Source organism: Semicossyphus pulcher, unplaced genomic scaffold, assembly GCF_022749685.1.
Source record: "Semicossyphus pulcher isolate SPU_LCO1_2020_fin unplaced genomic scaffold, fSemPul1.0.p SCAF_6, whole genome shotgun sequence".
NCBI classification, from domain to species: Eukaryota; Metazoa; Chordata; class Actinopteri; order Labriformes; family Labridae; genus Semicossyphus; species Semicossyphus pulcher.
The window spans coordinates 18384773-18400367 of record NW_027211737.1 but is presented as its reverse complement, the minus strand read 5'-3'; the positions used below and the strand labels follow the sequence as shown (position 1 = coordinate 18400367).

The 15595-nt window shown below is 41.5% G+C and overlaps 1 protein-coding gene across 1 annotated transcript in view; it reads left to right on the top strand.

Annotated features, from left to right (window-relative positions):
- Positions 1-4104: 4104 nt before the first annotated feature.
- Positions 4105-15595, top strand: part of sgsm1a (small G protein signaling modulator 1a) — a 29464-nt gene continuing 17973 nt past the window's right edge. Inside the window, exons 1-3 of the mRNA XM_069683082.1 lie at positions 4105-4163; positions 4294-4337; positions 11135-11210. Of these exons, the coding sequence (XP_069539183.1) occupies positions 4145-4163; positions 4294-4337; positions 11135-11210 (139 nt within the window). The 5' untranslated portion in view covers positions 4105-4144. The remainder of the gene's footprint in view (positions 4164-4293; positions 4338-11134; positions 11211-15595) is intronic.

Sequence of the window (15595 nt, the reverse complement as noted above, 5' to 3'; positions counted from 1 at the left end):
TAGGAAATATGTTGGCACCAACTTAACTTCAAATACCATTCAAACAACAGATGAGAAACAGTGTTTATAAGCTGTTTTGGATCTTTCAGTCACATGACATGATCATCATCTGCACATGGAGTTGTCCAGTCACTGGACTAAAATTGTTGTCAAATCATTTTAAGGACTTTTTATCCATGTTGGTTTAATATGTAATGTTGAGAGTTCATTCTTGACATTAATATTATTGTGTAAAAAAGGCAGTAGAGGAAACACTTTTACAACAAGGTCCTTGAAGTACTCTTGCTGTAGCTTGTTGATTGTAGTGCGGCCAACCCTCTGGATTTTAACCTGGCCTTTCACATGTTTAGAGACTCTTACTTTTTCCATAAGAAAGCCATATTTTAACAAGTAGGTCATTTCAGAGTTTTGGAGCCAAGACAGCAAAAGTCGGATAGCCCTTAGTCACTATTGGGACTCTGGGAACAACCACACAGGAAGCCAAAGAAAAAAGGCCAGACTCTGAGTTATATCTAGTTTCCTCAACAGGTGATAAAAGGCTGCTAACAGGATATTCAGAGAGCAACTGTCACACAGGAGAGAAAGTGCATCAAAGCTTTTGGAACCAAGACAGCAAAAGTCTGATAGCCCTTAGTCACTATTGGGACTCTGGGTACAACCACAAAACTACTATCAGTTGACCTATGAAGCTTATAGGGGGTTATAGTATATCTTTGATGTATTTAGGGGCCTGGTCATGTGAAACCTTGAAAGTCAGCAATAGAATTTTAAAACCAATGTGGAATTGAACAGGAAGCCAATGCAAGAAGGCCAGACTCTGAGTTATATCTTCCTTTCAGGTGATAACAGCATTTTGACTGCTGTCATTGTTGGAATATAAAGCAACGTATAACTGGGTGTCATCAGCATGTCAGTGGAACCGTCATTATGATTGCTAATGACTGGACCCATGGAGAAGAGTTGGGGACAGAACATTGAACCTTGAGGAACACCTTGGGTGAATTGATAAACAGAAGATGGGGAATTTCCAACAACACAGAGGTTCTATTTGACAGACAGGAGCTTTATAAGTTAGGTGCAGACCCTTTGAAGCAAACCCAAGATTTGAGACACTGAAGGATAGAGTGATCTACAGAGTCCAAAGCAGCTCTGGGTATGGGAATGGCTAAGTGATTTGTCACCTCAATGAAGGCCGTCTCAGTGATGTGTCAAGATCAAACTTTGAGTTTATTCAAACCGCACTTTTCTAAATGAGACTTTATAAAGGTCTTGAAAATAAAATCAACAAAAGCAGGATATGAAATACAGAAACAACATAAAAGTAATAAATGAAATAGGCAGAATAAATAAGCATGATGAGGTAATAAACAGGCGTGCCCATCTTTGTTTTTAGGAGGCAAAGTCAAATCAGTACAAAGGTAAAGATCCCGTTCAAACCAACAAACAGGCGGTCCATTTGAACCTCTAACTTTTTGATACACAGAGCTATAAATAGCATCTTGAGCCATCTTGGCTTCCTGATCCCATGGTAATATAGTTTAGTGAAGACAGCAGAAGAGAATCACAGCAGCTTAACTGCACTCATTAGGAAAACCTAATAAAAAGACTTTGTAATCAAATCCACCGCTTTTAGCACTGAGCCCTTTGAAAAGGCTGCTAACTGGATATTCAGAGAGCAGCAGTCACGCAGGTCTGCCAGTGGAGAGAGAGTGCATCAAATGAAGTTACTCCTGGAAATGGATATGACAAAGACACGGGACAAGAGATACCCACCGCCATCATGAAATTGTCACTTAAAAGCCAAGTGGAAGCCAAACTGTCTGGCCCAGAGTCACATGACTTATTTTCTGACTGCATTACCCGAAGGAAATGATAGATAGATAGATAGATAGATAGATAGATAGATGGATAGATTCAACATGTCTTTTCATTGTCAGAGCAGCGAACAAGTAAACAATCAGCCGTTAGGAAAAAACTGTGGTTGCTCTGCTGAGGTGTGGTGGCCCCTGAGGGCCAAAAGCCACAACAAACCATGTTGCACTGGCCTTCTCTAACATACAATCTGTCAATCTGCATCGGCACACATGGGCAGAAGAACATCAGACTGACAGGAGCCTCCATCACACGCCCCGGTGCCTGTTGGAGCACGTCGACTCAAATCACACATGGACATGTGCATGTCGGCCCTGCCCGCAAACTCTGCTGACGGCCAAACATACATGGATATGACACAGCATTGTTGTTTTTTAAAGTGAGGGTTTGGTTTAGATGTGAACTGCTTTCCCTGCATTTGTAAAGGTGTCTCACCTCTATTGTCTCATGTCTCTTTCCTCCTCTTTTAGCTTAGATTTCTGACCATTTGCTGTAATGTGACAACATCAACGTACATATACCATGTCTATGTTTCTGCAGATTATCCATTTGACTATTTAGTGTAAATACATTTTGTTGTTGTTTTTTGGGGGCATTGAAATCATAAACAAATACAAATGAATACAATTGTTTTCCCATTGACAAGCAAGCAAAGCTGCAAGCTGGAGGGGAGTTCTGGTGTGCTGTTTACTCAAGCAGAATTCCTGGTGTGGCATTTAACAAGACATGCTAATACCTCATGTTATCTAAAGCCACTGTAAGGTGTGAGTCATGGCAGCAAGGGAATCCTGGGCTCAGGAGGACGTTTGTGAGGAAAATAGAGGAAAAATGGAGGAAGAGGGCTCCTTGCTCTCAGCTAACATCACATAAACTGCAGGTCTGTATTTCAGTGTAATATCTAAACAGTTCTAATCACACTGAATTGACTGAACGGTCTAGTTATTGATCTTTGGTCTGGTAAAATCATAAGATACGATTCCAAGCATGTTATTACAGCCAGGACAAGTAATCCCATCTTGATCCAAGACTGCTGCTCTCAGTCTGTCATCCTGTGTTATGCCTGCATCCTTTCGCCGTCTGATCTACCTGACAGCTCAGTCCTGCAGGCAGAACTGGACTTTAGGCCCAGAAAAAACTGCCACACTCCAGTGCACTCAATCCTGCCAGCCCCTTCTCTGCTCCTGTTCTGGTTCAGATGGTGGATTTTCTCACTTATACAATACAAAATATAAAAACTGTTTGAATACAAAAAAAACCCCAGTTCGTATGCAGTTGTCTCTTTTGGCTGTTGAGCATCAAAAATGACAGAGTCGCCATCTTCTGGGCATCATGAGACATAGCTATTGAGTAAACATCACTGAGTTATAAGAAAATAATTTCATATTATAAACGTATTTTTGAAGAATTTCTTGGCACATTTGGACATTGTTACCTTAACAAAGATGATAAAGTTAAGTTAGAACAAAGTTATCAGCATCAATATTTATTTCATTTTAATGTAGGTAACATAATAAATTAGATTATATCAGTGAATCAGCTTTTGCTCCCTGTTAATGTTAATCCAGAACATTTAACTGAGATGCTCCCAATGAACACCAGCCTTTTTTTCCAGGCTGAGTGTAAGAAGCAACAGGTGCAAGTGGAGCAGGGGAGAATACTTGCTTTATAATGCGGTTTTCTTGCACATCATTGATGCTGAATCACATTTTCTTGGATTGTACACAGGCTGGGAACAAGAAGGGATGAATGACTAGACTAGATTAAACACATTTTTAAAAGATCTATGTGATTTGGAGATGCTGAATAGGGAAAGGTTTTTTGCCTCCCAGTCTTTTCCTATCTTCACCACAAGAGGGCGTAAGAGTCACATAGGAATATGGGGATTTGCAACAAACCACAAAACGCGAATCTCCATTTAAATAACTGCTTGTGCTAAATTCAGGGTTTATCGTTTTATTTATTTGCAATATTTTCAAGGTTATATTATAACAGTTCATTTTGATGTTTCCTTTTAAGTGACTCAGTCTTGTGGTTTAGTCTTGTTTAAGCCGGTAACTTTTATAATGGAGAATATTTTCAGATTCTATGTTAGAAAGCCGCCAGTGCATTAATTTTACGCTCGTTGTATTGATGCTTTGGTCATCCAATGGACACAGTGCATGTGTCTTTAAGAGGCGTGTGTGAGAGGAGGAGGAGTCGTGAGCTTCATGCATTGTGCAGGCTGCACTCAGCTGATGGGAGGGTCGCCGCTTGCAGACAGGAGACAGGATCCATGGCAACAATCATGGCAGGTGGGAGCAGGAAAGACATATTAACATACATATTTTCTTGCTCTTTTTGTGTTTTGTTTAGCGAATATATTGTGTAAAGTTGTGACAAAGTGTAAAACATCCTGTGTGGACTGTTTGTGCTGTGTTTTAGAAGCAGAGACCCGTCAGAGGCTGCTGCGCACCGTCAAGAAGGAGGTGGGTGTTTTTTTTTTCCAGTTCAGCAGTTATCAAGTCGGAAAAACAAACATGTTGGTCTGGGTAAAGCTGTGTAATTTAGCCTGCACACAGAGGTTTCTCAGGTGATCCCTGACTAACGCTGCGTAAATCGTGTGTACTTACTGTTCTGCCTTTTCCTGGTGATGACACCTGAGATAAATGGACTGGATGCCCATCTGTACCTCAAAAGATTAGAAAACACGCCTTTATTAAACACGACAATAGTAATAGTAGTTGTTAAAGTCAAGCCCAGTTGATTCCCTTTTCTTTAAATTCTGTAAATCTTATTCTGTGCTTGGGTGGTCGTGCTGCAGCCCTAATTGTTTGGGTGGAGAAGCAGCACGGAGTTAACAGACTGTCTGTAGTCAGTGTTTGTGGTGTTTATGGCAGAGTAAACCACCAGCCTTCTGGTGTGTGCGTGCGTGTGTGTGCGCGTGAGTGAGTGAAAGTGATGGATTATATGGCGTTGAGTGGAAACAAATATGGAAGCAGCTCAGGTGGTTTATTCAGCTGCTTTTCAGCCCTTTATGTCACTCATCATCATTTGAGGTTGCTGCTTTTATAAAAGAGGACCAGATGTCAACAGACGTTAAATGAGACGTTACTGCCCTTTAGATAGAGTGTATGATGGCTTGAAGTCCAGCACTTTAAAATGTAAAAAACAAAACATCCATGACATTTTACTCATGTTAAGCACATTAAGCACCTACAGGAGCAACAGCTTTTCATAAATCTATAGCGAAGTTTACGGGTGAAGTCCTTCATACAACCAACTGAAACCAACTGGAAACATACTGATTTGCTAAATCAGATCGCTCCAACCTAAAAAAAAAGACCACAGTCAAGGCCTTACAGTGATAGGCTCTGTCAGTCGGTTGCTAAGAGACATCTATACCACCGTCCAATCATTAGCAATCAATTAGGCAAACAAAGTCACTGTCGCATCGCTATCTGTAAGATAAAGGATATATATTATGGATACTACAGAACATAAAACATACCAGTTATATAAAATATACCAGAAAATAATTTGTAAATGTAGTTATGAAACTTTTTAAATATTTTTATTTGAGTAAATATATTCTGCCTAAAGTGAGAGGGATATCTGATTAAGCTAGCTTAGGCTAACGGTTGTTATTTGTTAACTCAGGCTACTTTAGCCTAATCGGCATAATATCTGTGAATTTGATGTAGCTAAACTTTAAACCACTTGCACACTTTTGCAAGCTAACACACTGTTAAAGTGATAATCTCGAACTTTTTTTAATTTAAATAAACATCTGTTAAATCACTATCTGTCGCCGAATGAGGTAACACAATGGTGATTGAGCCTATGGTCAACTGGTGAAAGCCTCTGCACTTGCAGTACATCTTATTTTTATGGACTGGCTGCGACTTTTGTGGAAAAAAATCACAAGCGGCGCCCAGTTAGTGACGCGTTTTCCATCACCCAGCAGTGGTTGGTCTGCCGGAGAGGGTAGGCGGAGCTAAGTGGCTGCTTTACCGGTCTCTGCAAGTGTTGCGAGTAAACAGTAATCTACTATAGCTGAACAAACAAAGAAAAGATCGATGACTACAGATACAACTTCAAAAATAAGTGAATAAGAAACAAATTGGACGCTCAGATGAAGGCAAACAGTCTAAAAAGGAAAGCGACCGTCAGCCAGGAAAATCAAGAGTTACAACCGGAGCCAACAATGGACATCACACATGCAACACTGTCTGGATATCTGGGAAGTGTGCTCCTGAAATTACCGTTTATCGCCATAGGTGCCGCCAAAGAGAACTGAGATCTTTGAGATTATCACTTTAACTTAATTATTTAATGTTATTTTGATCAAGTCAGGTCATCTTTGTGGAGCGTTAGAGTAGAAAGCTAACATTAGCTTTGTCAGTAACTTAGCTACCCAACATTTACAGCTAAAAGTATGTGGATGTAAATATTGAGTTACATTTTGTTACTGTTCCTGTCAGTAAACACTTTGGTCTTAACTAAGGCCATGACCGAAGTGGTAAGATGAAACTTCCAACTAAGAAAACTAGCATTATTATAGTAGACACATGTTCAAGTTTTCACAACAATGTGATTAATTATGTATAGTTTAGCTAACAATTCAGACACAGTTTTGTAGATTAAGTGTAGTCAGTTATTTACACAGCAGAAAAGTGATGTTTTTGTCAATCCATTGCGTCTCCATGGTCCTGAAGTGATGTGAACATTGTAGAGTCTACTGTTGAGGTTTTTATTTTGTTTGTTCAGGAAGGGTGTTCTCAAAATCACCACCCTCACTTAACTTGTACACACAGCAAACACCTAAACAATACTTAACACTTACTCGTCTTTTTCACTACTGTTGTTGGTTTTGGTCTCCAGAAAACTTAATAATGTTTCTTATTCCCTCTTCCTGGACAGATATGCCTTAGCTTTTTTAACCACCTTCTGTTAACAATTGATGGATTTATATCATTAGTTTCATCCCAGATTGTCTCATAAATTACAAGACTTTATATCTGCCAAACAAACAGAGATAAAAATCACACCCAGGATCTCGTGAAAGGAGAAATGCAGAGGCTTTGGTCTTTCTTGTTTTCCTCTGAGTCCTGTTTGCAGTCTTATCAGCAGAGACCAGACCCTTCCCATGATTAAACCTGCCTCCTGTGTGCTGATACGGCCTCGCTGAGATTCATTCACAGTGGCTCTTCCACAAATGCGGCCTAATGGAGTCTGTGGATGAACCAACAACACGGCATAATAGCTCTCTTAATTCACAGGTGGCACCTAATGAAAATGAGAAAAGGAGTTAACGAATAGTTTCATTTATTTGTTGGTGTTTGATAAGCATTTCTCCCTTAAAGGAAAGATCAATGTTGTTGTTTACGCTGATTTCCCATTAGTTTATGATTACCATTACTCTGTGTGGGTTATACCATATGGCGTCCCTATGCTGTGTGTTCACACGCTCTCCATGTCCAGCTGGTTATTTGCAATCAGTCTGTCCAAATATACCTGGATGTGGGCCATTATCCAGAAAGCACCGGATGTCTGTAGCAGCAGAATTACCTTCTGGCACAAAATTGGTTTGAATGAGATCTCTCATTTGCCTTAGCTTTGATACAGAGCTCCTCACAATCTGTCTGTCTTTTTATCTTGCTCTGATCAGGCCTCTGAATTATGCTCCTCCCGCTCGTCTCCTTGTACACAAACACAAATACACACCTGTGTTTGCTTAAGGAGAGAGAGAGAGAGGTAGACAGTCGGTTAGCAAACGGCCGCAGAGATCTGTACCTTCCTGTTTTGCCTTTTTTCAGGCTGATTACTTACTCAGGATAAGGTTTCAGGCAGCCAAGTGGAAGCTAATCCACCAGCTCTGTGTCTTCTGCTTAATGGAGACTTTCTGATTCCTTGTAGCATGTTGATAGAAAGATTCACACAAGGTTGATTAACTCTGCAAGTAATTAAAACTATTGTTATCAAAGACACTGATAGAAATTATTATTATAGAGACTATTATGCAGTTTTTGACCTTTTTAGGTGAATGTATTCACAAGCAGATTTCAGTATGGATGGGGTAGGATTACCTGGCTGTACTGAGGGATTCTTGTACACTTTAGTTGATTCAATTTTCAATATGAAATTGTTATTCAAATATAAAGTCTTGATTTAAATCCATCTCAAGCATATCTCTGTATCCATGGATTAGTGTGATTATTCGTCCTTCTCTCCGCCGTCTCGTGCTCCCTTCATTCAGTAGCTACAGAGATGATGAACAATGAAGCGTGGCTGTTAATGGATGGGGCTTTCTCCCCGGCTCCTTATTTCTCCGCTCTGCTGTTGCAGGAGTTAATTGGAATACTCTGAAGATCTTTTATCACTCTGGCTGATGCCTTCAGGCTGCAGTGGTTACTTAGAGCAGATACATCAGGCTCTGCAGCTAAAACAGATGCGTTTAATGACTTATTGCGTCACGCACATTGTTTTATCTGTAAATTGTCGTGAAAATATATTCTGTGTTTGCATGTTAATAGATATGGCTTTTATAAGGGGTGTAATTGTGGTGGATGTGCTGTTTATTAACTCCAAATGAACACACTTGGAGTCAGTGTGGCTGTGTGGCATGTAAAATGACGTCCCGACAGTCGACATTACTGTAGTTGAGAGGCTGCAGTCCTTTTTGTTTATTTCAGAGATGAATGGATGTTGTTGACGCATCTCCTTAGTCGGAAGTGATCCACTGTGGGACACGTGCCGTCACCATAGAAACCTGCAGGTTGTCTGCGCTTAGACACTCCACCGTATTAAATTCCTCAGAGGCCTGATCTGTAGCTCAGATGAGAGAGATGAGAGATAAACAAGACGTCGAATCAATCAGGTGTCTGTATGTCAGGTGCACTCAGAGAGAAAACTGGTGCATACAAGTCCCCTGTGTTTTATTTGTGTGTGTGTGTCTGGGTGGCGTTTATACAAGTGTGATCATGAGCGCAGCATCACATCAGATTGGCGCTGTCTGTGTTGTGTTGGCAGCATGAATCATGTCTGTTGAAGCTGAAGACAACAATGCTACTGAAGCGCACAGGCCAAAATCTGCCCGATGACTCGGCCTAATTACTGGATGTTTGTATAAATGTTTTCAGTGGTGGCAGGGTTCTGGACACATTTTGTTTTCCAAGTGTTTTGCAAACCTTTGTGGTCTTTTAACGACGGCGAGATTAGTCATTTTAGGTCTTTATCTTGAGTTAACAGTGAGGGGGCAATCAGAGCTCGGTGGGCACATTTGTCTCAGCACCGTCACGGAAAAGCAAGTTGTTTTGTGTCTCACAGTGAAATCGCACAGCTTCACGCCTTGTTCTTTCTTTATTATGTTGCTTTTTCCCAGAAGAAATGAACTCAATAAGGACTGATGGATTCTCGATAGACTCTCAGTTGTAGAGTTATGAATTATTAAGTGTTGGAGATTTTCTGCACTTCTACAGAGACGTTGAATCAATCATTTCAAGTTCACAGGATTTAATATTTTAGGAAGTTTTTCATTTTTTCTAAACTACATAATGCAAAGTGAGACACTTAAATATTACCTAACCCTCATTCTGTATCTAAAAGGCTTACATATTCAGTTTTCAGAAAATGGACTATCAATCTCCTGATAGTGATCTTAAAGGTGTGCAAGATGGGGATCTATCGGAAGACTTGTTGACATAAATTGACAGTTATATTCTTGAGTTTCAATCAATGCATCATCCCCTGAATATACAAACAGTTGTGGGGTTTTGTCTTTGTTACTTTAGAATGAGCTCTTTATATCTACAGAAGGAGCGGGCTCTTAATGAGTCTGTCATGTGTTTGGTTACGGGGCCCATTATCAGGAACAATGCCAATAAATCCTACGCAGTACATGCTGCTCCTTTAGTTTGCTTAATATCTCTATTTGATTGTACTTCTCAACATTTCTGAGATAACTTAGAAATGTGAACTTGACTGAACTAGCCCACAGAATAAACAGTACAGTCGTCTTGAAGTTGTCCACGTTGACCATCTTCAACATTAATCACTCTAAAAGTAGCCGTTCTTCTTGTTAAAGAGCACCTTCAATTTTAAATAGAATTATGAATTCCTAACAGGTTACTTTTACTCTTAATGACGGCTCTTTAATTTTAGTTATTGCAATTTTTCACTTAAACAAAAGACCACAAGACATCTCCACTGTTGAAGGTTACAGGTATAATAAACCATCTGTTTACAGCAAGCAAACAGATATGAAACTTATTGATCCGTATAATTGAGTCGAAGTGGAAAATCTAACACGAGGACAGAACCTAATCTTTATCGATCATTGTTATTGAACAATAAAGACAAATCTTATTGACAGCCGGCTGCTTCACACACACTGAAAAGACCTCCCACAGCAGCTAAGGACTGAACAAATATGTTAATGGGAAACGGTTCAAATACAGCAGAGAGCACCAACCACTGGAGCAAATAAACAATGTGTGTGTGTGTGTGTGCGTGTGTGTGTGTGTGCAGTAGATGGACTTGGCGGTGTAATGTGCTCATTGTGGACAGACTCATTTCAGCAGGAAATTGCAATGATCTGTGTCCGGAGGTTGATATTCCCAATGCAGATTGCAGAGCGGTGCCCACACAGGGGGGCGTCTCGGTATCCACCAGGAGGATTGATTTATCAGTTGTATCAATTCTTGGTCTGACGCTGCGGGGAGATATCGGCGTCACAACATAACCCAGTAAACGTAACCCCTAATGACGTTTCTCTGTGAGCGCGTGTGTCCGACCTTCTCCCTCTTTTTAACAACAAATTTGATCGGCATGAGCCGCCTTTGACGCAACAGAATCAGTTGCTCCCAGTGAGGGTTACAAACTGTTCGAAAAAAGGGGGTCAGTGATGGATGAAAGCCGCTCCCCTCCCTTTATTCTCCCCCTCACCCCTAAGTGTACCGCTTCCATTCCCAGTAGAGGCCCTTGGGATGAGAGCCGGTGACTCATCCACCAACTTAACATGCACTCTTCCCACTCAGTGTTTCTCTTCCTCTTAACTTTTCGGTCCCACCTCACCCCCTGAAAACGGCGCTCTCTTCATCATTCACCCATTTTCACACTCGAGACATGCTTTCCTGTTCATTATTCTCTGAAAGACTTGTAGCACAAATTCACACCAAAAAGCAACTCACAGACTGTGTGTGTTAGTGTGTGTGTGTGTGTGTGTGTGTGTCTGTCGTGGCATGTTAATGAATGACTCATCCAGCATCTGACGTGTCATTGACAGGTGAAGCAGATTATGGAGGAAGCCGTCACCCGGAAATTTGTACATGAAGACAGCAGCCATATTGTGTCCTTCTGTGGTGAGTAACCAAACATACAAGTGAGGCTTTATAACCTGTGCATGTTCAACACTGAAAAGAGCCTGAGCGAAACCTATTTTAGTTATAGTGAAATTCTGCAGCGCTTTAGTGACTTGTGTCACCACCTTTCTCTTAACTTGATCTGTTGATTTTAAATATGATATTTGTGAGGTAACTGAAGCCTCATCGTTTTCTTAACACAAACGTCATTTATTTATTCAGCACTGGCAAGAAATGACGTTACACAAAACACGCTTGTTACAGGATCAAATTAAACAGCAAGCAGAAGAAATTAACTTTAAACTCTGTTCAAGCCACCTGGTAAGCCCACTGACGTCTTTCTTACATTAGCCCATAGACTGTATAAAAAAATGGGCGACATGACAGCTCCCTAAAAGTGAAGCCTAAACATTTTGAGCGCCCCCTGCTGACTGGCTGCAGTATAGGTCATAAAGCCCGCCTCCTCCATGTTATCAGATGGGACATGAGTCAAACTATAAAATCGAAATACACGTCAAATATATTTTCCCAAACATGGTTTCTGTCATTATAGTTAGTTCTTATCATTCAAGTGTTGATTGTTCTGAGAAGTTTATTTTTAATTAGTTATTTGATGCTGTAAAAAGGATGATTGACAGCTCTGTTGACCAATCCGGCTCCTGCAGCCGATCTGTTCTGGGTTAACAGAGTAGAGGAGGAACGGTGAGAGGAGACATAACTAAAACAATCACTACAGTCATTGAAATTTACATACCTGTGAACGTCTGCTTCAGACCAACACAAGAAGCTGTTCTGCTGTTAAACACGCAGACATGCGGGATCCTTGCTGGTTTTTTCGGTAAGTTAAGTGTGTGTTTTGGTTTGCGAAAATGGCTACGGTGGCTCCACCTGTCGATCTCTACCGTGCAGTCTCTGGCTCCAAATGATGTCACCATCGCAAGATGGCAGCGCCCGCCTCGGGGGTATTTTGGCTTCAGTTTTGTACAATGAGAATAGATGGAGACGTGTCGTCTATCTATACAGTCATTGCATCATACACCATGCAGCCATTTGCAGGCACCAACAACAGAAGATTACTCACAAATAATTCAGTCACTTTAAACTAAGATGAATTACTTAATGCTCCAGTACTCCAAGCAGACATCTATAATCTTCCCTGGTTCCTTGTGGAAATGTCAGAGAACCAAACAAATGAAAACAAAACAGTAAATAAGGCTTGCAAACAAAGAGAACTTCTTCCTTAACTAACTGGGGACAAATGAGCCTCCTACATCAGGAATACACGAGCTGTACTCCCGGTTATGTGGAAGCACCGATCTTTTTTCATTGGAGCGGATACATTAAAGTTGTTGCTCCTTTTTATTGGATTAGTTTGCTTATAATAGGAATGTTTCTCCAACAGCGAGGACGTGTACGCTTTTAACGTCTTTAATAGGGAAGGAAGTTAAGATTTGAACTGCAACATTAAAAACAGGCAGTCAGCCACATCAGCAGTATGATTAGCATTTAGGACACTCGGTGAATATTTGACCAGGTGTTATTGTTTTTACCTCCAAAGTGCACGAACGGAGCGCGGAGTGATTCACTGTCCACATGCAGGAGATCACACTCATCAGATGTCTGGCTCAGTCTGGATCTGCTTCAGGAACAAGATAGATTTGGGGATTTCAGTGTGAATTAAATGACTCTCGACTTGAAGAAAATGTGATATTTGTCAAGCTGGAAGCTTTGTGAGCGCACAAATACAGCCAGAGACGCGCTGAGAGCCTTTAAAATGAAGGAAAATAGTGTGAATAATTGAGTTTTCTTTATCACACTGCAGACGAGTCTGAGAACTGCTCGCTCCCTGTTGGCCTGTGTGCTGTATGTTATTGTGAAAATTGTGATTGAATATCACACTTACACTGCGACGCCACTATTTTAAGTAACAAATACAGTTTCACCAACTGTTCAGAGCAACATGCAACATGGTTTAAACACACACACACAGAAAGCAATCACAGTGACCGGTAACCCCATGTTATCTTTGCACCCACATCTGGGCTCAAAAAGCAGAAAGTGGAACTCGATACTAAAAAAGAGGCGAACATTTCTCGCTGCGATCAAGAACATGTGTCATACACACAACATTTAGTGTGCTTGTTGGAGGTGCGATCACTGCCTCGGGATGAGAGGAACGATGATTTGGATTTCCTAGTGTGAAAGGAATTTGCTGCACAGCATGAAAACTTATTAAACCAGCGTAAGTTAATGTAGGACATCCGTCACACCCTGTAATCAGCTTACCCCAAATCTCCTGTTATAGCTTTATTTTCCCTTCGGAGGTGTTTTAAAATTATCTGTCACACAACACAGATTTTATTAGCCTGTGACAGGAAGTCTTTTTCCTACATGTCAGTATTGTGTATCTAATATCTGTGTCGTCAGTTCCTTAGGCCGGCACTGTGGACATTATCCACAGGATCATCTGACAGTTTTAATCGCTGCTGGTCACTTTAAGGCGCATCCTCTGCTATCACACGTCCCCGTGGACACTTCGCAGCGCAGGATAACCCTCTCATCTCTCTCTCTTTTGTTGTCAGACAGCTCCCGCCTCCTCCCCCTCCTCCTCCTCCTGTGATCCTCATAGTGGCTCTTGTTACTACACGTCCTCTTTCAGCTGTGCTCTGTTCAAAGATGAGAGTGGAGGATGGGAGAGGAGGTCGGACAGCTCACCGGGGAGCAATTAGCCTCCACCATCATGGCTGCTTTGATGAGCTACCCGGGCAGTCTGATATGTAGATAGTGCGGAGGGAATGTGTGTCAAAATGTTACTGTTGACTCGCAGTGAAGTAGGACAACAGGGCTGAAAGCAACCGCTCTGAAGCTCTGATTCTTTCTTTACTTAAACTGTTAATTCTTTGTATGCCCGGATACAAAGTGAATGTTCTCCCTTACATGTTTTAGTCCCTGCTATGACCGTATATCTGTGATGGCAGGTCAACACAATCCTTTAAAAATACATAGCAGTGAACTGATTTCAATAACCTATTTGGTTATGCTTTTAGACATGCATCCTGAAGCTGCAACCTTTTCAAAAGTCAAAATTTCAAAAAATTTGGTTTGTAAAAGTGATGGTGGTGAAGCCTCGTGTGTGTTTCCGTCTGCAGCTTATGGCTGTTTTTATCGCTGATTAATCTAGAGATAATTTTAGCCATCAACATATGAATCATTCTGCCTATGAAATGTCAAATAATAACAACAAACCCCGCAGGCACTAGAGCCTAAAAAATGTCTGAACTACAGTCTTCAGCTCGGGTCTATATTAGGACCTCGCCTCTGGCCGCCCTAAGCGAAGCGTTGGTCAGCTGTGTGTCGCCGTCCAAGAGTCTCTTAATGCACTCAGTTGCCACAGATACAGGACGATTAGAGGCAATTTAGTGTGTTATCTGTTTTTTACCAGGAAGGACTGCACGGAGGGCCGATCCCCCTGACATGATGCTCATGTTTCAAAGCACATTTAACTGCTGTTTGTGGAGGCTGTTTCACATTCTCATACGTGTTAGAGCTACAGTTTCTTGCTCTATCGCCCTCCTTTGTTTCTCACACTGAACCCTTTTGTTTTTGAGTAAATGTTCGCTACAGAGATAAACACATTTCCCATGTGTGGGATAAGCGAGTATTGGTTGTGACGCTGCCTCCGATGCCGCCGTTCATTTAATAGAAGTCTGAAGACTACGGAGACTTCCTCTGCAGCTTGGTGGATAGACACAAGCTCTCAAACTGTGTTAAGGTTTGGGAGTTGCTTCTTTGCACTTTTGCCACATGAGACTAGTTGGCAGGAATGATGAGACAGTAAGGAGGGTGAACTATATTTGGAGACCTTTTTAATGTTACGCTTTGTTCTGACATTTAGCTTCTTGCTCTTGTAACGATGTGGAGGGGAAAAGCAGCACAAAGAGAAACGGAGCACAACGCAGGGAGAGGGAGTGAGGGTACAAAGATGCAGAGAAGACACTGAGGACATATTTAAATGTATAATGAAAGCCGAATGATGAAGGCTGTGATTAGACTTTTATTGCCTGAGCTGAAGTTAAACCTGTTAACAGTGATCGTAGTAGTGACAGAGAAGCTGGCAGATTAACAGGATGGAGGCAGGAGAGAGAAGGAGTGAGGATGATGGAAAGAGAAAGATCGCGATGCTGATGAGTCGCGGCCGCCCCTCCCTCCCGCCGCTCATCTCTCCCAGAGCTCTATCGCTCCATCATCGGGGGGTTTCCATGGCAACCCCAGCCTCCCCCCTGACCCCATGTGAACAGAGCCGCAGGATTAGTCCAGAAAGAGAACTCAAATGTCAACACAGCCCCCGGCGCTGCCACGTAGGCCTGAGAGGGAAGAGAGGTGTC